The following is a 26,401-nucleotide window of genomic DNA, read 5'->3' as shown; positions in this document are numbered from 1 at the left end:
TCCTTTTTAAGAGTTCTTTTTTAAAAATACGTATTTGGCTTAAATTTTCAAGTAATAAACCCATTCTCCCCCTGCCCTTGTTAAAGTGAAATTGGTAAGGGGCTCCAAGATTTTATGTATTGGTTCTTATTCATTTGGTAAAAGGGTCACTTGGCAATTAATAACAGCAGACAGTGCAAAACCATCTACTGCTGCATAACCTCTGCGAAAGCAATCTGTATTCACAACATTTCTCCATTTACGCACCCACAAACCTGAGCACCGCTGATCTTTACCTCAGCATCTGTACACCCAGCACGCGTACTTGACAGTTTTCTTGTTCAGGATTACCCAAATTCTAAAATCAAGATCAGGCGTCTAATAGATTCAGGGTTTTTATTAGTTTTCCGTGTGAGCATTACAATTTATAATACATCATATCTAGTTTTACCTCCAGAATGAATCTAATTTAGTACACCATGGTATTAGTAAAAACAAGCCTGATAAGTGGGCTAAACTTCCAACTAGCATCTTCATACCCTTCGAACAAGGCAAGCTAGAATGTCAATCACTTCACAGACACTTAAGTAGTGTTTCCCAAAAACAGCCCAGCCCCAAATTAAACTAGGAAGCGTATACGATTTAAAGCAGGAAAGATTCGTTTGGTCGTTCCCCTCCCCCCAGCAGAATTTAATTAACAGCTATAGTTCTGCCTCATTACAGTTTTGGAATCTCAATTAAAAATCCTGGAGTCTGTTGGGGTGGAATCCTACGCGCCGCACCAGTCGCCCGTGCCGGGCGGCACCTCCTTACCGGTAGCCAGGTCCTGGCTGGGTGTAGCCCTGGGGCCCGAAGGGCGGCCGGCTGCGGGCATAGGGGTTGGGCCCGCTGGGCGGGGGGGTGATGGTGCTGCCGGGCGGGGGGGTGAAGCCGGGCCGCGGCTGGTAGGCGCCGGGCGCCGCCTGGGAGCCGGGGGGGCCGCTGTAGGGGGCGGGCGGGGAGGCCTGCGTGGTGTAGGGCTGCGGCGGGTAGCTGCCCCCCGCGTACTGCGGCGGCTGCTGCGCCGGCAGCTGCTGCGCCTGCCCCGGGAAGGCGGCGGCCGGGGCCGGGGCCGCCGGCTGGCTGTAGGCCGGGAACTGCTGGGCTGTCTGCGAGGGGGTTTGCTGCTGGCTGTAGCCTGCTGGAAAGAGCAAGGTGGGGTGAGAGAGAGCAAACAACCGTCGGCGCCTGCAGAAATACCCCTTTTTGGTTTTTTTTTTCTTTTTTTTTTTTTTTTTTTTTTTTTTACCGTGGCAAACACAAAACAGGGCGGTAAGCACAGAAAAGGCAAACCGAGAATGAACCGCAAGTTCTCCTGCCTTTCACATAACCACACTGCCCGGTTTTTGGTGCACTACCGTGGCAGCACAGCAACACTGAAAATAGTTGGTGTAAAACAGTTCTCCCGTGACTGACAAGAAATTAAAAAAAAAATGACAAATAGTATTCTACCATCATGTCACATGAAAAATAAAAAGTCTTCACTGGCAAACGAGGCCAAATGCAACCTCTTCCCCAAATAAGAACTCAAAACTAAACCGTCGTGAGAATATTGTCAGGGTTTAATACAAGTCATACCTTTGGTTAAATCGAAGGTGTTTTCAGTTCGTTAGAGTTAAACATGAAAAAGTTGTGCAGGACAGAATGCTTTAGTACAAAACTTCCATTTAAACATGTCCCAAACTTGATTTTTCTGTATAAGAGGAATTTCTCTTACGGAAAACTTTAACATTACACAAAGTCCTTTTATGAAGAAATAGCTACTTTTATCCGTCATGAAACACACCTGCAGCTACTTGCAATGAAACCTCTCCAGTGACTGGAATCCTGTCAGCATTAAACACCAGACACACAAATTATTACAAGTGCACAGCCCTGAACAGAAAGAGTAAGGATTGAAGAATGCACTGGAGTAAACTCACCTTGACACTGGGATCAAAATTTACTCATGAGACAAACCTCTGAAGGGTCCATTTTTACTACCATGAGTAAATAGCCACATTGTTGCCTAGTAGATCTACAAGAGTGGGAATGGATCCTGCTCTTGGGGGACATGGGTTTGAAAGGAGACAATACTCATGGGAACAACAGCAAAACAAACAAAAAAATCCTATGATTCAAGACCTTCAACGGCTGCTGTCCCTAGGTTCTCAAAAAAAGACTATTTCTGAAAGATTAAGTTAATCGTGAAATAAGTTATGAGAAACAGAGGAGCCCCAGATCAGTTCTGGTGGTGTTTCATTCTTACTTGAAGATGATGTCGATTAGAAATGCAGAACAACTCGCATTGCGCTACAGCTTTCACAGGAACTTCTCCCGTACAATAATGGATTAGATGATAGTAGGATATGACTAGAAAGCAGATGGAAACTCCTTTTTCCCCCCCCCTCAGTTTTTAAGCCTAAGGAAAGTCAGATAGACCCTTCTACTTCCAACAGGCTTGTTACTTCTTCTGAAATTAGACTTCAGAAAGTCTGTCACTGTCTTCTAATTACAAATGTGGGGGTGAGAAATCTGCAGAGAACAAGATACCATTTAGAGACCCAAATCAACCAGCTGTCGCACAGTGCACAGGAAAAAGGGCTGAGGCACAAACCTTCAGTTCCAAGTTTTCTAGGGTTCTTATCCAAGATAAACACGGAATTTCTTCGTAAGCTCTGCAAGTGTTCTCATCTACATCAAAATTGATGCACTCCACTGTATATATTGCACACAAAAAAAAAGGCCATACAGACTCTATTCTGAGTCACTTAATGGTATGGGAGTCTTTTGTTTAGTTTAAGGAAGATTGTTTAAAACAAGGAATGATAAATGCTTTGTATCATTTTCTGAAAGTATTAAGCAACTTGCAATTTATTATGGAACCTGCTGTTACAGGTTCATCCCTGTACTTTAGCTGGATTATGATTACTAGCATATAATACGCATTATTAGATGCCAGCTGCTTCTAAAGTAAATAACTGAAAGTTCTGAAGTCAAGTTTATTTTGGGTATAGGCAAAGGCCAGCTTTTCGTATTTGACTGCACATAAACCCCTAGTGCACTAAAATGTTCTTCTGCTGAAAGTCTACTGGCACCTTTACGTGAGGTATCAGCAAAATCAATAACTAAAAAAACCTATCACTTGAAAGTGTCTCTGAAATTACAGTATTTATAACAGCTAAGGATTTACCAAATGACAACTATAATCACTGTTCACACCACTAGATTTTGTACATGGAGATCATTCCAGATGCAAGAAATAGGGGCCATCTTTATATACCTCTGACAATTAAGGAATTGGGATGTTTTAGTCACTTACTTGCTAGAATCCCAAGACTGCAGACGTTAATCCTGAAGACTGCTCATACTTCAGGTGATTCATTTTGCCTACTTCTCTAACAACGCATTCTGCTGGTTAATAATGAAGTCTGCTTTTGGTCACAATCAAGTAGGACTGAGATACCAGAACTCCAACTACGTATTAAAAATATAAACAGCTACAGTGTTCTCTTACTGGTCATTTTTGAATTGTGCCAGTTCCCATCAGAACCACAGGCACTCAGGCTGCTCAGCACCCTGACCTGCCCCACAGGTTCGGGCACTGAAGGAGAGGTTCTACAGCTGAACTGCCGTTTGATAGAGCCGCTTACCTGGGTACTGCATACCGTACTGTTGCTGAGGCTGAGCCTGCGGCTGCTGAGCAGGGTAACCAGGCTGTTGGTACTGTTGATACATCTGACCTATGGATTAAAAACATATTTGGTTGAAGCCCAGTACCCTAGCTGTTTTATAGACAGACGCTGAACAACATCCTAACAGTTCAAAATCACAGAAACAAACCCCCTCACAACATGTTAAAACTTTTTTAAAAAAATGTGAACATAGTGAAGTTTGAATATGTGTTCCACCCAATTACCGACTGAAATCAATCTACAGATTTTAGTTTCTGAACCATGCCGTTCTGAAGATTAAATTATGTTTATCTAGCTCCAACAGAATAAGTAGTTCTAATTTGGTACGTGAGGCTTACTATTTCACATTTTCAGAGGATGCCAGAAGCCATACACCTCAATTAGTGCTACTCTGATGGGTAACAGAGCAGGAATCTTTAAACGTCTTGATAACTGCTCCACAACTTACACTGTAAATTAAAGTACCTCAAAAGCTAACTATGTCCTCAGACTGTCTGTTTATATTAGGTTTTTAAGACCATTTCTGCATCAAAGTACTGTAAGCAGAGTGGTACATTATTTATTCTGACCACATTTTCCAGATAAGTCATCCATCTCTTCGTATCTGACTTGCTGTAAGCCAAGTTTTCTTAAGAGACCCAAGGGTATACACCCTAAAGCAAAAATATAACCATACATTCTTAAGCTTAGGTATTCCAATTCAGTGCTAATTTTTCTTAAATTCACTGTTTCCAATTTCTTGGCAAGAAGAGGCAGAATATTTGCTTAGACTTAACCTATGGGCCCTGTTTAGGTTTTATGCTTCTGCTGTTTTTCAATTTAGTAACAGGCACAAAGAACAAAAACCATTATCTGCCAAAACTAAAGCTTAGCTGAACCAGAGCAGAGATGGAAACTTCACTGTTACAAAGTGTTACTGTACTATTATTCATTCTGCAAAGATCAGCAGACTGTATAAATATTCTGTGTAAGCTGTATCTTCTGAAGTGCACCAAGACAAAAGCAACTCGTCTCGGCTCCAAGTCCTCCCAGACACCTGTGCACACTGCAACTCCTTATTTCATCTTTTCTCTGCATTACTTGCAGCTGAAAGCAGCGGTATTTTACATAAACACTAAGGCATGCAAAATATTATTTGGTGTGCAATTATTGTGGGATGAAGAGAGTGCTAAACACAAGGCTTGAAGAGAATTTAAGCCTGTTAGCTTGATAATTAAGAATTAGAAATTCAGAATGCCTGTTTTCTGTTTCTTAAACCCAGTTGTTATAGGGAAGTTCTGGGAGAACAACCAGGAGGCTGCCTGTCTTGGGATAATCACCTACAGGCTAACAGAGCGACCACACTGGCACCTGCTGGAGACCCCAGGTAAAGGGACCTGAAAGAAAGAGCATGGAGTTTTTCCAAAGCTTTCTGAGGCGGCTTGCTGTCCTCACCAGGATTGAAGCATTAGTGAGGAGCAGAGAGGTGTTCCAGTGCCATTCAAGAAAAAATTCTTAATTTACAGCCATGAATGCAGTCAGGGATCCTATGGCTCCTTAAACACACAGAGTTTTCCCTCTCACTGGATTTTTACACTGGAAACAAGATGAGCTACAACATCAGTGTCTGGTTTTGTTCTTAGCAGTGCTTATTGCAGTCAAGGATCTGCCAGCATTGTTGCTGTGCACCGAAACAGCCATTTTAGCTTGATTCACAAAAAAGACCAAATAGGTTTATTCACACAACATTCTTTTCCCTAGAAGATCATGAAGCGCTTAGGTGAATGAACTTTTACATCTATTTCAGCAAAGACTAAAAAAGTGTCCACATCTGTACATAACTGGTTCTTGTGTGTGTTCAGTGACTGGACTTAGCGGTACAAAAGCGCAGGTGTGCCACAGGAGACAGCACTATACTGAAACATCTTTGTTGTATTGATTTAATTCAAACTAGTGAATGTTTAAAACTACCAAGGGAGGCAAGCCATTCATTAGTATCAGCACATAGAGGTGAGGTGACTTGGTATTCACAAATAACAACAACTAATAACCAATTATAATCATCATAACATCATTTATTGGCAAAGAATACCATTAAAAAATAATCCCTGATATAGCAGAATGATTGACATGTAATTGGCATCACCATTTTACTTATATCCTCAAAATACTGGGAAGGTGGTGGGGAAGCACAGCTTGGGATGTTTTGGTTTTTTTAAGAAGTGAACGATTTTTTTTAAAACTAGTTTTAAAACCAGTTTCTAACAAGAACTGCACCAGCAGTGCCACTGGTGTGAGCCAATCCTGTTGAAAACCTAACCATGAAAACGTATCCAGAGTTCTGGCTGGGCCATGGCCCTGCACTAGTTGTCATCTCAGCTGCACTAGAGCGGGGCGCGGCAGCACAGGTCCCCAGATTACCACTGGACTGAGTGCTATCAAACAGTGAAGTACGGAAAGCTACTCCATGTTTCAAAGGAAAGTCTTTGAACACTTTGGATAAAAGCAACTTAGTTTATGAAAAAAACTCAGAGGTTGATAATCACAAGCTGGTATTACCCAGCTTTGGTAAGAGACTGCTATTTACCATAGGCATACAATGCACAGCATAAGTGCTCCCACTAGTATTTTCTGATGAACAAAATGCAATAGTGACTTCTGATCTCTTCCCATGAACTGAACCATCCTATTTTATCCATAAAGTGAAGAAAATATAATCAATACTTAACATATTTCAGTGGCAATAATAAAAACTGCATAAACTACAGACCAAAACCTTCATAATTAGTGCTGTTGTACTTTACATGGAAAAAAAGGGACTTGGGCAAAGGCATAGCACAGTTCAGTGTTTAAAAAAAAAAAAACCACTATACTTTCCTTGACCCAAGTTTAGAAAAATCATTACATCCACTCTGATACACGAGCCTAGACAACTTCTCTCCTAAGTTTCTGCTGAAACAAGTACTTTTTCCCTTCCCTGGTGTAAGCAGCCATTCAGGATTCCAACCTACTGCTGCTAGTGCTTTTAAGAGTTTCACTTTTTTGTTTCAGTTCTAGCCTCATACCTTATTGTATTAAAGTAAAAGTAAAGTAAAAAGGCTAAATTCATAAAATACAAGTTCAGTAGCTGAGAGTATATTTTTTGAATATTAAGTTTTCTAGCCGCTGACAGAAGAACCTGAAGCACTTTTTTCCAAAAGTAACTTCCACATACATCAAATGTCAAACAGTTGTTATATCTTTAAGCTACAAAGATGTCTCTTGCTGTCTCATTTATATCACTTAACTAATTCTTACAGAAGTAAGAAAAAAAAAAACAGCTGAAAGCAGCAAAACAAGTGTTTTATAAGCTCCACTGCAACCAACAGCATTCATGCCTGCTTAAATATTATGCCTAACTACAAGTTGCTTAAATACTCTGCTCAATCAAAATGTTACTGATGCCCTTCAGGCAAGATATTCCAAGTGACTGTAGATACTGTCATCACCCTCAATAATGCCCCTCACATTTACCTCAGCATTATGTCAGTACAGAAAGCAGCAGAGGGTTGTAACTTGTTTCTACACTAACACAGAAACAACTTTATATTGTACTTCGTACAGAGGCAGAAATACCAAAGCAAGTCATTCCACAGACAGTTTCATCCAGAACTATGCAGGTCCAAAGGCTCAGTGCTCTTAGAAAATACCAATAGAAAAATGATGCCCAAATGTAGCAAACCTCTGAATAGGTTTATTTTTAGAAGTCAAATAACATGTAAAAGGGTATAGTACAAAGGATCTGAATACAAGACTTAAGACCTTAAGCTTTAAAGGAGAACCAGCTGAGGGTCTCAAGGGTTACATAGGAAAACTGCAAAGCATGTGAGATAGTTATAAGGTTTAACCTGACTAGCACAGAGCCGTACATAGTGAAGAAGCAATGCAATAATGGCTCTGCTTTGTTAGATAGAAAGGATGAGTAAACAACATTTGTAATTCATAGCAGACAAGCCAACGAAGTGTTAGCTGAGTGAAAGCAACTACTAATACTGCTTGACACAACACGCAGGGTATGATACGAACTAAGATCTTCAGAGAGCTTTAAAGTGCAGCGTACATAAATCTGCCTTACAGTAAAGTGAGCACGGATGCAAGTAGAAACCAGCACTGTGAAAGTCCTCCTCACATTACATCACCTACCCTTTTAAATAAAGCTACTGCTCCACCTGCTGTTTCTGTATTGAACAGCACGTGAGGAAAAAAGTTTTTCTGCCTAGTGGCACAGATGAACCTGTACTTTAGTATCAACTTCGAGTCTGCTAATTGGAAGTCATAGCTACTGATCACTTAGATTCAGACATCATCATTCATGTCTTAAATAGAAGAAAAACCTGCTGCTTACCTTCCACCTGACCAGTCTGTGGCTGTGTTCCGGGGTATGGTGGCTGCTGTGCCTGAACACCAGGGGGATGGGCTGCAGAAGAGGAGGAAGCAATGCTGTCCGGTGTCCCTGATCGCTCTTCTGCAGGGGCACTGGGTGGTCCTAGCAGAGCAAGAACAAAATACAGTACATGAAATGAACAGAGAGTTTGAATTAAAAAAAAAAAAAATATCTAATACAAGACCATTCCCTTGCAAAGTTTTTAACGTTTTTTCCAGTTTTCCATAGATTTACATCTGAGAGTGTCACACCCAAGCTAAAACTAAATATATTTGCACATCTAAACTCTCCTTTGAAAATATGTTTGGGGGAATTTTCCACCTGTCTCTAAGTCACTCAAATTTCATCATTCCGAGGAACCTGATCCATTTGTGGGATAAAACCATGTGTGACAACATGGTTTTGCCACAGCTTCAAGCGTTAACCTTGCACACGTACATTGAAGACTTGCTACGTGTGGACAGAATACGCACCTACGTACCTATCCTTTCTCATCTGGAGCAAAGGTGCAAGGCTGCGTGAAACTGTTCAAATGCACTGGTGTTTTACTGTAGCCCACATGGGCCCAGGCAACAAAGTGTTTTACCCACAGTCATACACCATGTGAACAGAAAACCTCCAAGGAATGTATTAAATTCACACTCCCGGACAGGACATGGCAGACTTCAGTCTAAAAGCAATTGTCTGCTTTGATAATTCTGAAAATATTCCAGCTAGCACCCAAAGAAAACATGGAATCAGAGAACTTGGATTTTCTCTACATTAGTGAGAAGTTCTGAAATATGCATGTGAACGGGTATAATATAATACAATTTAATGCAAAATATTTTGATAGAAATAAGGGAGCTTTAATCTGGATTTCTTATATCCCACTTAAATGGTCCTCTGTGAAGTTCTTTGTACATTCAAAGCATGGCCAAGTCAGTTCACTATCAGAAGAATTATGGAGACACATAAATATTGAAGTATCACTCATGCTATGATCAAAGCATTAACTGACACAGAGGCTTTGTACCAAGCGACAAAATCACTCCCTGAAAAATTAGGTCCAATTTTCTGCTAGTTGTACTTCATATTCTACTCTATCACTTCATTGTTCAGAGGTAGCCCATTGTAAGTTTTCAAGTACCATCAAACCTTTATCTGGTTTATGAAATCACGATGTTGTAACAATACCCAAAACGTGCCACGGAGGAAAAGATCACTCAATAGGCCTGATCCACGGAGCAGTACCCCAATCTGAAGACAACCACACTGTCTGCAGGTACAACTTTGGATCCTGCACAGTCGCAATCACATGATGCAGATCTATGCCTATCGCTCCACACTTTTGCCAAGGCAGCCGTGCTGTAGAAACAAGCTCCAGTTGCTATTAGTTTGCCCATCTGTATCGTTCCTTACTTCACACACCATATAAAGTTTACTTGCTCTAAAGTTGAGGGTACACAGCAAATCCTGTTAGCTAACAGCAGTTTTATTTTCAGGTTTCAATACTACATTAAACCTTGCCAGATCCACACAGATGCTGTGCTAAATCACTTCTCTATATTGTGCACCACACTCCCTACTACATTCTACGTTGCTTTTATAACTTCAGTTATCCTGTCCCGAGTTGACTGCATTCAGTTTAGTATGATCAGTTTTCATATGTTGAGCATTCTACTACTAGGTGGGGCCAACAGTCGTGCAGCTCTTCAAGAATAAACATAATTTAGACAAGTAGATTATTCCTTTCTGTTAACAGTAAAAAAGTTGACACTATTTACTTTTGAAATGAAACAGAGAAAAGGCGGGGTCATACAAAACATTCTGACTGACCCAAACAACAGAAGCACAAGCCAAGAGCATAAGCTGAACTGCAAGATCAAACCCTAAGGCAAAGCAGTGAATACTGTTTTTCTATCACTGACAGATATAAGTTAAGTTACTCTACACAATAGCTTTAAGTAATTCAAATAAAAAAATTTAAGCCATTTTCTATTCCAAGCTAAAACACCATGCTAAAACCAACAGCAACATTTCAACATTTTGTATACAAAAGTTAGCAAACACAGTTACACCACCTTAATATATCAAGTTTTAGAATTCTGAAAAGAAACAGTGAATACAGAACACAGCTTAATACATCCAAAATACAAATGCTTTGTTGCAAATCAAGATTTAAGTCATCGATTACGAACAGGTTTTGCTTTCCTTTTCATAAGACGTATTCTTACCTGACACCTGATCATCTGTCAAGCCAAACGCTGACATGACATTCTTGCTGATTTCATCCTGGTTCTTTAGTGGATCAAATGCAGACATGCTTGCTGCTATGACTTGAGTAGATGGCTTAACATTAGAGTCAGCAGTAGCAGGCTTTTCTTCCCTACCATCTACAGCATCTACAGAACAAAATGTCCAGTTATTAATTCTTGAGAAGGGAAACACCATCATACATAGATATTGTACTACAGCAACTTTAAAATTGCATAGCTGTGGGGTTTTTTTAAATGTTTTAACTGTTGAAATACTTGTTAGGATAACAGTGATGAATCAGTGATGTATCTGAAACTGTGATGAATCACAAAGCTTAGGTTTCATTGCACAGTTACTTAAAGATACACTGACACCATGCAGTATCAGTATCACGTATCACTTTGCCTTAAATTCAAAGGTACAAGGCTCCTGCTTCAAAAAATTTTTCTAGTATGACTTGCCTACAGAGAATTCAAAATCAAGAAAACTTACAGGATAGGTTCCAGTTTATTACAGTGTTTTATCAACTGGAGTTTTTGTTTCATTCTATCCCTTTCTCCCCAAATTCTTCCTAAGCTGACAGGCGAAGTTCATCTCTTTGCAATTATACAAGTAACACTGAATCACTCAGAAACGCCTTACTTAGTAGAGTGCTACATTTTCATTTAAAAACAAAGTGCAGATAGGGTTTAGGCTGGCTAGTTTTGTTTACACTCTAAAATCATCACCCTAACTTTCTTCCAAATGGTTTATAACCATAATCCATGGTATTCCACTGAAATTAGTAATTGCTTATATTGTAGGAACAGGGGCAGGGATTTTTTAAACAACAAAACCAATAAAACTTCGAAGCGTAAAATACAAAAGCAGTGTTTCTTAAAAGAAAGACTGGAGTTCTCAGTTCTCCTCTTTACTCAGAATACTGTACTCCATGACTTTGTGTCGTTATTTTCTGCTTACCCAAAATCTGTAGTTAAGCTCACAGAAGTATAGGTTTTACAGTACAACAGCTCTAAGCTAGGAGATCAATGCCTCAAAACTGGGAGAATAAGACTTCCTTCCCCGTTTTGCCCTCCCCCAATAATCCTTTCCCACCCCTATCTGCACCCTTGTGCTGCTTACCCTGAGACAGCTCTGATGCTGGTCTGAGCTCAAAATGTGTGGATACAATTTCCTAACCTGGCAAAAAAAGTGGATATAATTTTTGCTGAATTCGCTTTTTTACTGTTTCAGTGAATCAAACTTGCTTAGCAACATGGCAAGATAAGCACCAGAGCTAGCCCAAAGTAAGCAGTGGGAGTGCTCAGCTGGGAGCAAGAACTCTTCAGCAACAACGAACTATTAATTCAGCTCAAAGCCCTCTCAAAATGTTGTCATGACTCACAAGTGTTAGTTACAGCGTTTTCATGCGTTTTCATACATTGCAACAAAAACTTAGACTTTGAAGTTTTATTCCTAAGTTAACTTAGTGCTTTACTCCAGATAATTTGAATAAAATTTCTGCCTCTGAAATAACTGAAGCATTAAAAATTAAGTTCTGAACCACCGAGCAACAATTAAGAATGATCACAACCAGTATTCAAGCCTCCACTTTTCACTTTGTTAAACAGCACACAATGCAAGTCAAACCAAACAATTCTTTGCCAGGTTGCCTACCACTTTCAGGCAGATTAGTGGAAAGCCCTGGTTCAGCTGGTGGTTCTAAACAGTCCAGTAAACGATTGACTTTATTGCGAAGTTCTATGAGCTCTCGACGCAGGTATTTCACCTGATTAGATTCTAGGGGTCTTGGTTGTCCATTCACTGCAAAACAGCAATTAGATAAATTTAAGACTGTAGTAACATTTTAACATCCAGTTTAAAATTGCAAAAAAAAAAAATTTCCAACTTTTACTTGCTTGTAGCATCATCATCCTCTGTGGAGTTTAAAGTAACAAAGTTTAGTCAACACAGACCTAACTCATTCTAGAGCTTACTGTTCCTTTAATATAATCTCAGTTCAGCATAATCCACAGTACCAGAACTGCAGAGTAAAGTCTGCAGTAAGTTTCTGCATTGTTTACTCATTTCCATGAATATACCCTGAGCAATACAAATATCATACTTGGATATGGAAAGCTGTCCCTTTAGAAAGTGCCTTTAGAACTAATGCAGCATACACAACACTGCAGCAATTCATGAATAAGGTCAGTGTCCAAGTTAAAGGCTGCTTGCTATTCCTTGGAACTATGTGCTAATTTACTAATTGTAGCTTGAAAATAAAGAACAATTTTATACAAAAGCCAAAGGATAAATGTTAAAATCTATTCAACTTTAAGCAATTAATGTTAGTTTTTAGCAGTGTACTAGTAACGCTGCAAGATAAACATGAACTTAAATTTCTCACACACCTGTGAAGAAAACCCCACAAATGCTAGACAGTGGAAGATAATACGGAAAATAACATTAAGAAAAAAACATTGACCACATATATATGTATGCCAAATACTTTAAGCAATCTTACAAAAAGAAATAGTTTCAGTTTCCGTAAGTTCAGATGTCACATGAAACATCAAGAGAGAAAATAGATTTCATGTATTAATTATATTTTACTGATTTCATTCTTCTGAGGTGACAAATTAAAAGTTTTTAGTACCTTCCAGTGAAGCCCACTGCCTGAATTTTAATAAACATTATTAAAAAAAAAAGATGACAAACGATCTTCTATACTTACCAAACAATGTCAGCTTAAGTATCCTACTGCATTGAATTGCAAAGGAAAGATCTGAGCTATCAAAAATTGTTATAAGATCTCCATCTGAAAAGAACATGAAAAAGTTACATTAAAAGCAAAGCCTATTAACTACTGAACTTCACGCTAGGGCAGAAGTGTTACTTCATTACTCAAAAATAAACTTTCCCTATTTGATTCTGAAGTTACTAGGAAAAAAGTTTATTATTTTAGTGCAAGAGTCAGTGTGCAGGGAAATTATGCACAGAAGGTAAGACAGAAGCATGACTGGCTCCAAAAGGGAGCCTTCTGATATTAGCCTTTTGAAAGTTCCATATAGCTCATCATTCTTTTATGTTTACATACAGGATGAAACATTAGAGCTAAGAGTTCACAAAGTCCAACACCAGAAAGAAAGATGCTGCCAGTTAAAGTTATCTACCTATTCCAAGTGGCTCCAAAACTGTGCTGTTTGTGAACAGACAGGAGAATCAAGACAGATGGCACAAGCCAATCCCAATTCAATTTTTAAAAAAATAAACATGCACACTAACAAGGGAAAATTTCAAGTGACTAGAACTTTCTCAGGTTATACTCAGAACACTGAGGTGCAAGACTGATTTTCAATAAGGGAGTGATAATAAAGTTCCTGTGTAAAAGTGGATAGTAACAATATCTATCAGTCTTAACACACAAATAGGAATGAAGACCTGAAGATGTCAAAGTAGTCAGAAGAAAACTTTTCTCTCAAACCAGGAATTTGAAATGAAGTCTCAACTCTTCGCTATTTATTTTTGTGTGTCAGATTTCAGAGGAACTCCCATCCCAATGCACCCTAATGAATTTGCATATTGCCATCAGCCACAGAAACTATATTAGAACTGTACGGGATCCTTTATTTTTAAGACACAAAGGGTTATGCATAAAGCACTGAACACCTTTAAACCTATTAATACCCAAAAAAGATACCAAGTTCCCATTAAGTCTGGTTTCTCACTATTTTTAACCTGAGTCAAGACAATCCACATTAACATATTCGCTTATCCAACAAGATCACAGATAAAACAAGACTATTCTTTTTGGCAGGACGGATTTTCTGCTGTTTTAACATATTCAACAGATTATTAATAGATTAAATGAACATATATTAGGCAGTGGAAAGGAAAGAGGGGGAATGTGTTATCAGGAAAATGTGTGTACAGGCAGAGGATAAGAGAAGGGATAGCAGGACAAATTCCTTCCAGAACAGCTTGATGACTGGGAACTGAGATGAGACACTATCTAGTGAAGCTTCACCTTCAAAAGCAACAGAGTTAGACAAATGACACACAGCTTGGAACAAAGCCAACTCCAGACTACCAAAGTTCCTCCCTAAAACAGTTACAAGGACACTCTGTGGACAGACAGAGAAACATGTTTTTAATTACAGGTTACTGCCTAAAAATTCTGAGCTACTCCTTACACATTGGTGACAAAGTTCCTACTGTATAAAAGTTACAGTTAAAATTTTCAAATAAATGAATGCTTTACAAATAGTCATAAAACACACGATGGCAAGTTAAAAAAAGCTCAGAATTTGAAGAACTACATATTCTAATTTTGTCATACCTGACTACAACTAACACCTCTGCAATGGAAGGTTTTCTCAGTATAGGACCATTAATAATACCTAGCAATGCCTGTTAGTCTTCAAAGAAGTTGCTTTCTAACAAAATAAACAAGAAATCTTACAAATACTAACAAACTGATGACATATAAAATAGTTTTCAAGTTTTCCTGAAAGAAATATTGTTGTCTCCAAAGATTTTTTTGTATCCTATGTCCTGTTTGCACTTTCACAATCCCAAAAAACATTGGTTGACAGCAGTATCAGTCATGGCTTCACTGAGTAGAGACTGGAAAGTCTCCAAGAACGGAGGCTCCAAAACCCCACTGGGCACCCTGCTCCAGTGACACACTACCCTCCTAGCCAAAACTCATGCTCAACCTCTCAAACTGCTGCAGTTTATGACTGCTGCCATCTGGTGCTACCGAAAAGTTTAGATTCAATGGTCTTTGCAACTCCCACTCAGTCAGCTGGAGGCTGCTATCAGCTCTGCCCTCAGCCTCCTCTGCACCACACCGAACGAGCCCAGCTCCCTCAAATGCTCCCTGCAGGCCACCTGCACTAGGCCCCTCACCATCCTCACAGCATCCTGCTGGACCCTCTCCAGTTTCTCCAAGTCTTTTTAGCCTGGGGTGCAGGGGGAAAAACTGAGCACGGACTTCCCGGTGGGGCCTCACCAGTGCCAGGAAAGGGAGGGGAAGGGAAGGGTAATAGTGTCCCTGATTGCCATTATGGTCCATAACAAGACTTACACAATTAGACCCCAAACAAGTAACTTTATGGAAGTTAAGCAGTCCTTTCGCTTTGGCAGTAAAGTGAGGGCGGGGGGGTTTCCCTCCAACTCAAACACTTCCTCCAGCTTTTCAGTATCCTTTCCTAAATGCTGATATCTACTGGTGTCTTACCACAAAGCCCTTCTATTCCATATTCTCCTGATAACACAAAAAGTGATAATTACTTCTCTTGCCAGTGCACAACATTGGCAGACCATCTTATGATGCTTTTCTGTCATACCAGTCAATACTCAGATTCGCTGCCTGAACAAAGGTGCACGTTCTAAATAGTTATCCTGCATAGCCAAATGAAAACGTGTATTAATACACACGGTTTACATGGATTAACGTCACCCAAAAGAATCCAGATCATTCCATCTTATTCTCCCTCACCTATTTTAACATTTATGTTGAAGGTATTAAGAATAATGACTAAAGTTTCTATTTTAAATTGCTAGCAGAAAAAAAGCCTGAAAAGCACCAAGTACAGAATCTTGTTAGATGCATGAAGTCAGTTCTATGATTCCTATTGACAGCCATCAAGCTACTACCCTAGTAGAGCATGTGCTAGGATTTGTAAGGCATATGTATATGTCAAGCCATGCAAAAGTCTGACAATTTAAGTATATTAGATTTATCAAACAAACTTTTCATTTTAAGGAATGTCAATGAAGCTTAATTCCTGTTATCATGATATAGGTAGGAATATACAATGTTGTTTATTTTCTACTGAAAAGTAAAACAGACTTTCCTTTATTTTCTCTACTAATCTTGTTATTTCAAGAACTTACCTTTCTCATTTTTACAAGGGACATAGCTTTCACTTTCTACAATTTCCTATGTACCCTAAATATTCCCTGCTATGCCAATTATAATTTTTATCTTCAGTATAAGCTAGTGATTCCCTTAACTTACCAATGGAAAGTATTTTAGTATTAATTCTGCTTCACCATGATGCATTCCAATTTTTAAGACATAAGAAATTAGAAATGTTTAAGACATTAGAAATCTGCCTCATCATCTTTAGCCCTGCCAGCTATGCTTCCTCATCTACTAGCTTTAGCTACCCTTATATTTATCTTTTTTTTTTCCTATTCCATTTTGAAGAAAAAAATCCCCAAAAAACACCACCAAAAATATAGTTTTCCTTCACTTTGGTAAATTTACCAAAGGTAGAGACATTACTGATAGCACACCACCTTGATTACATGCAGTATGAGTTAATAACTCATCATTGGCTCTGACACAAAGGCATCAACTTCTACTGCAAGGTAATGAAGAAAAAGAACGAAAAGGCCAATCTCACATTAGGAACTCTAGTTTCACATTCAAGCCTAACTTCAAAAAAAAAAAAGCTTCCATTATTGGCTCCATAGGGGCTTTAGCTTCCCCCCCCCCGCCCTAGACATTGGGTTTTACTACATATTCAAGAATCTTAAGCAGGACATGAAAATGATTTCACACCTAGTAGAGGTGTGAAATCACCTTAGTTCAGAAGTTTGAAAGATGCCCAGCTTGAATATAAAACCTAACACCACAAGGCAGTAATGAAACAGAAACTTCTTTTACCTGGTGATTAATAAAAACATCACATAACCTAAATATAATTTAGGAATATGCTTCTGACTATTGCTTAGTCCACAAATCCAGAGACAGAAGGATTGGGATTTAAAGTTTCCTAGCCTCTCCAATTAAGCATACAAGCTTTAAAAAAACGTAATGTGTTAGATTCAAGGATTATGACAGTTTGAGGAAGATACAAAGCCACAGTATTTTGCAGAAATTTTAAGCACAAAATCCCATATCGAGGCCTGAAGATCACTAGCTTCACGTGTTACAGCAACAAGAAACAAAGTCAGGAGGGGTAGATGAAGCATTCTTCTGAATGCTCAGAGAGTGTGCACATGAATTCTGAGAAGACTCAGATCGAGGTTGTAGAAGTAGTGGAAATGCTTAGACCAACTTAAGATATCTCCTCATAACAGATGAGGACAAGCATTCCTCCAGGTCTGGAGGGATAAATAACAAAACAGAAATAGCCAGGATGTATGTATTCCAATGCTTCTAATGACTGAAATAGATTTAAAGATGACTCTTAGCTTAGTTGAAACAAAATCAAGAATACCACAGTCCTCACATGACAATCAAACTGAAGCCTCCTTCTGTTAACTTTTTCCTTAATCACTTGCAACTTTCTCTAATATTAACAACATTTAAACGTTCTTAGTAGTGATGATCAGCTAGGATAACATATACTGAAATTTCACATCACAGTGGAGAAGTAGTACATTCTGAGACAAAGAAAGCTAAAATTAAAAGTAGGAGGTCTCTAGGCTGTGAAAGACAACCAAAGAATAAAAACATAATTACAGTCTTCATCATACACCATTATCTTCTTCAAAAAAAGACAGAGATAAAAGCATACACAAACAGAGAACTATACTTAAAGAACAGGTAAGAAAGCAAAAAAGGGGACTAGAAGCTTTAACCTAATGAAAAAGCATCCATCAATTTCCTTTCACCTTTCTCATTCCAGAAAGTAAAAAGAAATCGATTATGTGATAAAAGGAAAAACAAAACCACCACAAATCCACTGAGCTCTCTCCCACTAGAGATTAAGATGCAAAATATTAGCCCTTCATTGCATATCAATTTTGATGAGCAGTGTCTCTCAAAAGCTTCATGAACCTGAAAAAACTGTCTCAGGGTCATTCAAAGTGAAATTTTATTGCCTAGATGTATGAACAAAAGTTATTTGACATTTTAGGTACCACAGACAGTGCTAAAGTTTCCTAGTGCTATTAAGAAAAATGAACCTGAGTGCTTCAGTAATGTAGCTCTTTTACTGTCCACCAGCATAATTATCACACAGTCTTTGATCTACTAAGAGACTTTGGATTTTATTACTTCATTCTGAGTTTCATTTTATGAATACCGCCCCTCTATCCCAAATTAAGTAACTTATCCATGCCCCACACTGACATTCAAAGAGGAAAAACCCTCCGAACCACAACTCTCTTTCTACGCATCTCAGACAAGGCCCCTTTCATTCTGTGGAAGCCCTTCTTTCTTCAAGTTGCATTTGTTTAGCACTAATGATCGAGATTTTCTTTGAAACAACCAATGTCCAACATATTCAAACCGTCACACAGGGGAAAGATTTCTTTTAATAAATATTTCAGGTTAAATTCATAGTTTCTTCTTAGCTTTACTGATGGAGGAAAACATAAACAAGAATTACTACTACATAAATCAAGATTTCAAAGTCTTATAAGAGCTTGCGTTAAGTCATACATGTTTATTCACTCCTCACCTTCAAACCCACTTTATCACTGAAAACACAAAGAGATGGTTAAATGAGTGGACAGAAGAGAAACCTGCAATAGCATCAGCTTCCTGCAACAGCAAAAAATGAATTTTTGGGTAGCTGGTATTTCAGAAAAACTGGAGGAAATACTATGTTAAGGCAGCATAACCACAAAAGATACAGTTTCTATTGTCCAATTCAAAGGCTTTCACAAGAAATCACTTGCATTTGCCAATGAATTTGGACAATTTTGAAGAGGTGAATTTCAGAGTTTCTAGATAAACTCAGAGTCCATAGATAAATCATATCAGAGCAACAGTAGTAATTAAACGTCAACAGTAGTAATTAACCCTTACCTTCGTCTTTATATTTTATTGTGACTTCATCATTGCTCAGAAGTTTTCCTCTAAAAACTCTTTGCATCATTAGCACCAATTCATCATAGGTGATATCTTCATTATGAATAGGAATTCTCCTAATATCTTCCCCAAGCTGAGCTTTGATGATCAGCTTCCCACTTAAGTCCAGCTGCCCATTCATGGTGGATTCCTTATCACTGGCAGAGCTGTTAACAACAAAACATCAAAAACATTTTATAGAACTAAACTGTTGATTATTTAAATGTATTTGATGACAGTTCTGAAGCTTTCCATCTTTGGAAAGCATTACTGTTGGGAAGCTCTCCAGAGAACCTCTCTTGGACACATTCTATGATGCACTAATTTCTCAAACAATAAATATATAAACTGAGCTCATGGGCCACAAACAACTCCGTAAGATCCAGCACTTCAAATTAACAGTTATCACAGTGCTCATAATTTAAAAGTAAAGATTTTTTTAAAAGTCAGGCAGCTTTTAGACATGTGTGACATTTAGAAATTTCAAACCTGGGTGGGTTTTTTTGTAAGATATCAGCTGTAAACTGTCATGGAAAAAAGCTATAAAGGAACTAGTATTCCCTAGGATTCGCTTTTGAGATACATGTATACATCTCTCTCAGGGAAAGTGAAATTGCAGCAAAAGCTGTCAGCCTTACAACATTATATCGGTTATATTATCACTTTATTAGATAATTTTTACATCCCCCATAATTATGATAACCAGCAAAGGGCTTTTTTTTTTTTTTTCATTTAAGAAAAGACTGCCAGAACAAAATATCTTATTTCAAAGATTATAGGTGGTAAGGTGGCTTTACTAAGGGGATCAAGTTGAATCATGCATTATTTCATGAACAAATAAATGAAGAGCTAAACATTAGTTTTATTATATGCATGATCAGAACACATTGAGGGTTCCTCAAAGGAAGACACAAAATTTTTCCTTTTTTGAAATTTTGACTGAGATGTTTTAACCAAGATTTCAGATTCTTAAAAGCCGCACAATAGATCACATATTAGCTACTCATTAGGCTCAGAGCCACAAATTTGTTATGCAGTGTACATGGTCAGAACATGGTCAGTTACTCTCAGTGCTTTAGAAGAGGTGGATAACCGCATCAACTTAAAAGGAAGTGCAAAAAAAGCCATCTTGTGTCCAAACAGCACACAGCATATACTTCAGAGTCACAACTTTAACACTTTATATAAGACAATTTAAAAACTATCACTTTGTATGGCATCTCTCTTGTTAAAAAACACAAAGGCCTTACGTTTAAAAGAAAAACAGAAACTACAGAGAAGTTACTAAGCAGAGGAATGAAAAAAAAAAAAAAGATCTAGATAGCTAGTCAAATGTCCCCTTCTTTCTTCACTGTTTTGGACAGGGCCAAAACAATAGATTTGGAATGAGGAGCAACTAAAGAAGCAGTTATCTTAACATCTGAAGTACAAATACCGGAGATGTTAAAAGTAGGCAGCCCTACACATCAAAATCGACATTTCCAAAGCCACGCGCAGCCAAGCATGCTGTTCATTCTCTTGCACAAAAAGAATTCTTGGTAGAGATATGCAGGTATTTCTCCCTTACCTTTAAGGATGTTATAACACAGTGCTTTATGAGAAAACTGAATTTTGCTTTGGTCAGTCTATTTTTAAAGTACTGTAGTGAAAATTACTTCTCTCCTACTAGAGAAACAAGACACTCAGCTAAAGCCTTTCATACATCATACCTTGATGCACCTATATATATTTAACTCTACTGTTTCAATGGCAATGTTTTGCATTAAAAAGATGTAGTATGATGCTATCTCCAGATTGCAATCCAATTGCTGGGTTTTCTTGGTAATTAACTTAATATAAAGCAAACATTTCATGCAAATCCCTTTGTTTAGCCCAATGACATCCAAAAAAAGAGACAAGCAACTATTGAACAAAACTCATTGTCCTAATCAGACATACAGGAGGTAGGTGGATACAGTCTAATTGCAGAGAAAAGGGACCTGCAATTAACACAGCCAGGTTGCTGCTGAGACATTATGATGAAACAGTGAAGTTTATAATATCATTAATGCTTGCTAATGCATTATTCATGTTTTGCAACTTAGGAGTCTTGACTGCAGGCACATCAGCTCAGTCTAATTAACACTTCAAGTTGGTTGTAAAAGCATAGGGTTTTGCAGAAGTTGTTTGTTGGTTTTGTTTTTTTTTTAATTTAAAGCATTAAAAAATTAAAACAGCATCCATCCACAGGTTTTCTTTCACCTCCTTTCCAAAAACATACATTTATCATTACCTTGTCTGTCTTACTGATGCTGGATTATTGGACAGATTTCCCACCTCACTTCAGGACAGAGTTAGGATAAGCCGCCATGCACTATCAGTGCCAGAAAACAGGAAGCTGCATCAGAAAAAAAACCCAAGAAATATTTACTTACAGTCACACTTCCTTAGAATTATATACTTCACATCAGTCTTTCACTTGAGAACATCTTAACGAATATACCCAACTAAAAAAAAAGTCACTGTTTTATCGATAAAGTAACAATCAGATTTACACTTTTGAGTATTGTAGAGTTTGAAGTTCAACTAAAACAGATCTTGAACAAGAGTTTTAATTTCATAATAGAAGTTTATTTTTTCTGAATTTTGTAACTGCATGTAGAAATTCCTAACAGTAATGTGTTCCTTTCCAGGACAGTGATCTTCCCCAATGGTCTCAAAACACTCATTTGTATGGCCTCCATCTTAAAACCCCAGGTTAAGTTAAAGAAAATAAACTTTGATTGATTTAGCAGTACAAAAACCTAGAAGACCATTTCCTAGCTTAAGGCTAAAGTCTCTGTGGCATTAAGTAATGTGTCTTCAAGGACAGACTGCACAGCATTAGGACAGACTACCAAGAGGAAAGGAGTAGTAATACCACTTTCCCACAGAAGGAGTCACCAAACTGGGCAAGAAGGAAATGCAGTCAGAAATATACAACTCCTTAAAAATATTATCTGCCCTCAATTCAGCTTAAGATTGTGCTTTTTCTGCTGGAGAGCCTATGTGATGAGCTGCGTGAAGTTTATGCAGTCCACCTGTTTATTACACAAGTGCTTAGTGCCCAGAGCTACAAGATAATGATTTAGTATACAGACCAGTCCAACGGAGAACTGGGCTCCTCCCTGCCACCCAACAGACGTACCCTACTCGGCACTCTTGTCTCTTTCTCACACACGTGGTTAATCTCAAACATCCATGATCTGATTTTTAGATGATTCACTGCTAACCAGAGAGAAGAAGCAGGTTCTCCTCATCAACATGAAACTGGGCTTCCCAGCTCTCCTCTTTCAACTCAACTGGAAGTAAACTGGAACGGACAAGCACGAGACATTCAGGACGGAAACAGAAAGCAAGCAAACCCCAGAGAACGGACAAAGCCCCTCTCTGGTTCTCATAGACTGGCAGCTGCTCCCCTCATCCTGGATATGAAATGTTCACCTTTAAAAAGGGCGGTACTCGCTCCTGACAGGGAGAGGGTAAGACTGTTGCGACATACTAAGCAGGTGAACAGGAAAAGTTTACTTGTCTGATTCCTCACTCACATTTTATGAAATGAGTAATGCATGAAGATGATGCCCCTTTCACCCCAATCTTGCTACAGCTCCAGGTAAAATTTACTGCAACGGACAAATACAGGATACAGATAATGCATCTAAGAGTGGTTTAACTTAGAGAGTTCATTTAGCTACCATCTCATGTTGTTTAAACATTAGAGCTGGGCACTGGTTTTGCTTCTTTAGCATTACAATGTAAGCTACCTAGAAACTGACAACAGTAAGAATTAAACCTCATCTGTAATTCCTAAAGATACACATTTTGGTGGAAACACCTGAGCTTCTGTGGCCTTTCAACAGATTGAATGCATCATTTGTATCTTTGTGCAAGGAAACCAGCTACTGTAATGACTTACAGAACTATAATGTCTTATTTACCAACGTTACTCACAGAAATCTGCTCTGTGTCTATCAATGATTACGAAAAGGTAACAGGAAAGCATTTAAATGCACCTTTTTTTGTCCAACTGTTCTCCATTCTGCTTGAAGGTGTCCAGAGAGGTTTAAGAGACAGATCCTAAACACTGCAACTGCTTGCAACTCTTACAGAAAACTATGTGAAATGTTCTAATTATTGAATTACACAGCATTCAAGCTTTTCTTCTGTCACTGTGACATAGCTGAATGGATGACTCCCTTGAGCGAGTTTTCAGAGAAGACACCCAGAATGCACACTAATGAGCTTTTTAACAGAACCAATCGCAGTGTGTACTTTCTTGTGGGGAAAAAAACAACCAAACAAAAAATCATTAATGTCTTCCTGTTTAAGAAAGACTATTTTTCATAAGAATCACATTGACATCTTTCTAACCTTCCTGGTGTACCACATGCATTTTGGAGGCACAGATTTTTTCCTCCCCTCTGGGCTCACTTTCTATTCACACCACGCACCAATCTAAATGGTGCATGTGGATGGTGACTGTCCAATCTAAGTCAGTCACTTCAGGGTCCCTTCTAAAGCCATGATGTCATAACCATGTTGGATTTCACTACCCTTTTTGCATTGCAGCAGAGAAAAACAGCCTTGCCTAAGCAAGGGAAGAACAGGCATTCCTGCTTCACTTTTTCCTCTGTCAAAACAGGGACAAGTAACAACAGGGTGAAGCACACAGAAACAGGGCCAAGCAGCACTGCTTCCCAAACGCCACTCGACGGAGCCATGAGAGTTTTCCCAAGATAGCTGGGGGATGAGGAAGGGAGCAGAAAGGAGAAGAGCTCTTTTCGTTCTTCTCCAGGTCCGATAAGGGCAGGCCCGACCCAATGGGCAGCAGAAATCATAGCCATTCCCTGCCGGGAAATGAGGAGTCTGCAGTTCCTCTGGCTCCCAAGGGGAAAGAGGCTTGGTGAGCAAGGGAACACCCCCTTTGCGGAGGGAGGGAGGAGAAGCCTCTGCTAGCCCTCACCCCGATTCCCCAGGCCGAAGAGGCCGGGGGGCGGTTTCAGCCTCCCTCAGGCGCGGTCGGGGGCACGCAAGGGGTCTCCCAGCCTCTCCGCCAGGGGCCGCGTCGCCCCTGGAACCGGGGGAGGGGGGCGGGGAGGGCTCACCCCCAGCCCGCAACCACCCCTCCCGCCGCCTTCACACACGCGGCAACGGCTCCCCCCGGGAACAGCGCGGGGAGGGGGAGGCGAGCAGCCCCGCTCTCTTACTCTGGCTTCTCCGCGGTCCCGCCGGTGGAGGCCCCCCGCCCCGTCCGAGCCCGGGCACGGCCGCTGCCGCCACCGCCACCCGTACGTGGCAGGGGAGAGAAGGGGCTGGAGCGACGGCTGCAACTGCCGGGCCTGCGCGAGCCGCCCGCATGCGCGCTCCAGCGGCCAGCCAGGGCAGCGCCGCAGCGCGCATGCTCGGCCGAGGGCCCCACCTCCCTCCCCGCGTCGACGCGTCAAGCGGGCGGGAGCGCGCGCGCCGCCGCACGCCCGGACTCGCCCGCGCGCTGGCGGGGGCGTGGCAGCGCGAGGCGCGGCCGTTGGTGGGTGTCAGGGGCGGGCGTGGCGCCCCGTTGGCGCCGTGGCCGCCCGGCCCGGCCCCAGCAGCGGCTCGGGCACCCGCCGCCCCCCGCCCCGTGCTTGTCACCTCGCTCCTTTCTGGCACCCCGATAGGAGTGGGTTTTAGCCGGTATTGACCAAATAGCCAGACTTTGGGGCAAAACCTTTCAGACTCTTGTCCCAGGGCACAAAAGCCCGTCATCTGGTTAATGCGTATCCCTGAGGTAAAAGTAATGCCCCTGCTCCCGGCCCTCGGGGGGAGGCGGGGGTGGCACGTCCAGCTGCAGCCGAAACACGGGAGACGCGGCCGAAACAACAGTAAACGGTGGTTCAGATAGGGCATCGTAACAAGGGGTTTGTTTCGAAATGCAAGCTTTGACCCTCGGGTGCTGGCGGTGCTGGGATGAAAAATCAGGCATAAAATGCCACGCGACTTGTCAGACGACGCCACCGTCACGCGGAGAGCCTCGAATAGTCATTTCCGTGATAAGGCTATCCTTCCAGGCAGTCGCTCTTAGCCTTGTCCACCTAAGAGTGAAAAACATGAATCTGAAGCTGATTTCCTGAGTGTTCTCTGTTAAAGATGCGAGAATGGACTGCTAAGGGTGCCTCTCACGGAGCTGCTGGAACCGGACCTTCTGTTACTCTAGGATATTTGAGATTTCTGCTGCCTTTCTTCGTTTATAAGTGAAGCTACACGTGCTAGTACACGTGACAGAAGTACCTATGCAACGCTGCCAAAGCACAACTGTAGTTAGTTATTTCCTGGAGTTAGAGATGCCTCTGAAAAGACACCTTTTTCTTTAGTGTCTTGAAAAGCAAGGCTCCCAAATGGCAATTTCTGCTGCGACAAGAAAAAAGTCATAGGATTTTTTTGTCTTTGCTTAAAGCTTTGCCTCTGCCTAGAGGAGTGTGATAACAAGTCCAGCTAGCAATCAGCAGGTGTTCAGTTCCACTGACATGGAAAGGGAGGTGAAAAAAGCTTAATATGATACGGCTTTTTAATTCTAAATATTTTTAGGAGGAGGAGGAGAGGAGTGGTTCAGGAGGCTTATTTGATAAGTATTAGAAAATATTTAGAAATAATTTTGGCATTTTCAATGCCAAAAAAAAGAAAATCCTCTCTTCGCTTTTAAAAATATAGGAAAGAGATCTGGAAAATAAGATTTTCCATCAATTACACACACAAACTCTGCCTCTCGCATTTCATACCTTTGTACTGATGATTCAATCCTTCTCCAATCCATTTCTTTATCAAAGCAGTGTTTCCAAAGTGTTAACAAAAAGAAACTTCGTGATCCTTAAAGCCCACATATCACAAAGAATACCAAAGTTCACTACATTATTAAGATCAATATATTCCACGTGTAGATTAGAGCTGAACTATTGTTCCTGTAACAATTAAGCATATAACCTGAAAAAGATCATTTTGCTTTGTTCCATTTATGAACCTAGGATTCCCTGTTGAAAAAAAAAGCCATAAAATGTATGATTTGCTGGGGATTTTATGCTGAAAATGTTCTATGTTAGGTGGGACGTGCTCAGTATTGGCTTTAACAGCATTTTATTAACATCTGACATACCTAGACACAGGATGTTTAATTTAATTAGTAAAAAGTCAACACTTTTCCAATTCAATACTTCAAATTCTTCTTGGGTTTTTTGCTTGTTTTTTGGTATTATATGGGGACAATATATTTATTAGTTTTTTTAA

At 40.0% G+C, this 26,401-nt stretch overlaps 1 protein-coding gene across 4 annotated transcripts; it reads right to left on the bottom strand.

Moving 5' to 3' along the window:
- Positions 1 to 361: 361 nt before the first annotated feature.
- Positions 362 to 24,538, bottom strand: TFG (trafficking from ER to golgi regulator). Of its 4 annotated transcripts, none has more exons than XM_075168023.1 (9): positions 24,352 to 24,538; positions 21,399 to 21,503; positions 19,085 to 19,293; positions 13,046 to 13,129; positions 11,989 to 12,135; positions 10,311 to 10,478; positions 8,056 to 8,196; positions 3,651 to 3,740; positions 362 to 1,159 (listed from the first exon to the last, which is right to left on the bottom strand). In XM_075168023.1, exons 3-9 carry the CDS (start codon positions 19,266 to 19,268, stop codon positions 789 to 791), a joined length of 1,185 nt encoding a protein of 394 aa, XP_075024124.1. In that variant the 5' UTR covers positions 19,269 to 19,293; positions 21,399 to 21,503; positions 24,352 to 24,538; the 3' UTR covers positions 362 to 788. The 4 variants fall into 4 exon arrangements, with proteins under 4 accessions (XP_075024124.1, XP_075024133.1, XP_075024151.1 ...); XM_075168032.1 differs by having other exon boundaries at positions 362 to 1,156; XM_075168050.1 differs by lacking the exon at positions 3,651 to 3,740 and having other exon boundaries at positions 24,352 to 24,453.
- Positions 24,539 to 26,401: the final 1,863 nt, after the last annotated feature.

Source organism: Calonectris borealis, chromosome 1, assembly GCF_964195595.1.
Source record: "Calonectris borealis chromosome 1, bCalBor7.hap1.2, whole genome shotgun sequence".
NCBI classification, from domain to species: domain Eukaryota; kingdom Metazoa; phylum Chordata; class Aves; order Procellariiformes; family Procellariidae; genus Calonectris; species Calonectris borealis.
The sequence above is the reverse complement of the archived record's forward strand: the minus strand, read 5'-3'. Positions and strand labels throughout refer to the sequence as shown.

Excerpts from the sequence above, each read along its gene's own strand:
- TFG (XM_075168023.1), bottom strand. The coding sequence starts at position 19,268 with ATGAATGGGCAGCTGGACTTAAGTGGGAAGCTGATCATCAAAGCTCAG. Across the intron at positions 8,197-10,310 it reads GACAGATGATCAGGTGTCAG|GACCACCCAGTGCCCCTGCA; the intron begins GTAAGAATACGT and ends TTGCTCTGCTAG. Across the intron at positions 1,160-3,650 it reads GTACGGTATGCAGTACCCAG|CAGGCTACAGCCAGCAGCAA; the intron begins GTAAGCGGCTCT and ends TGCTCTTTCCAG.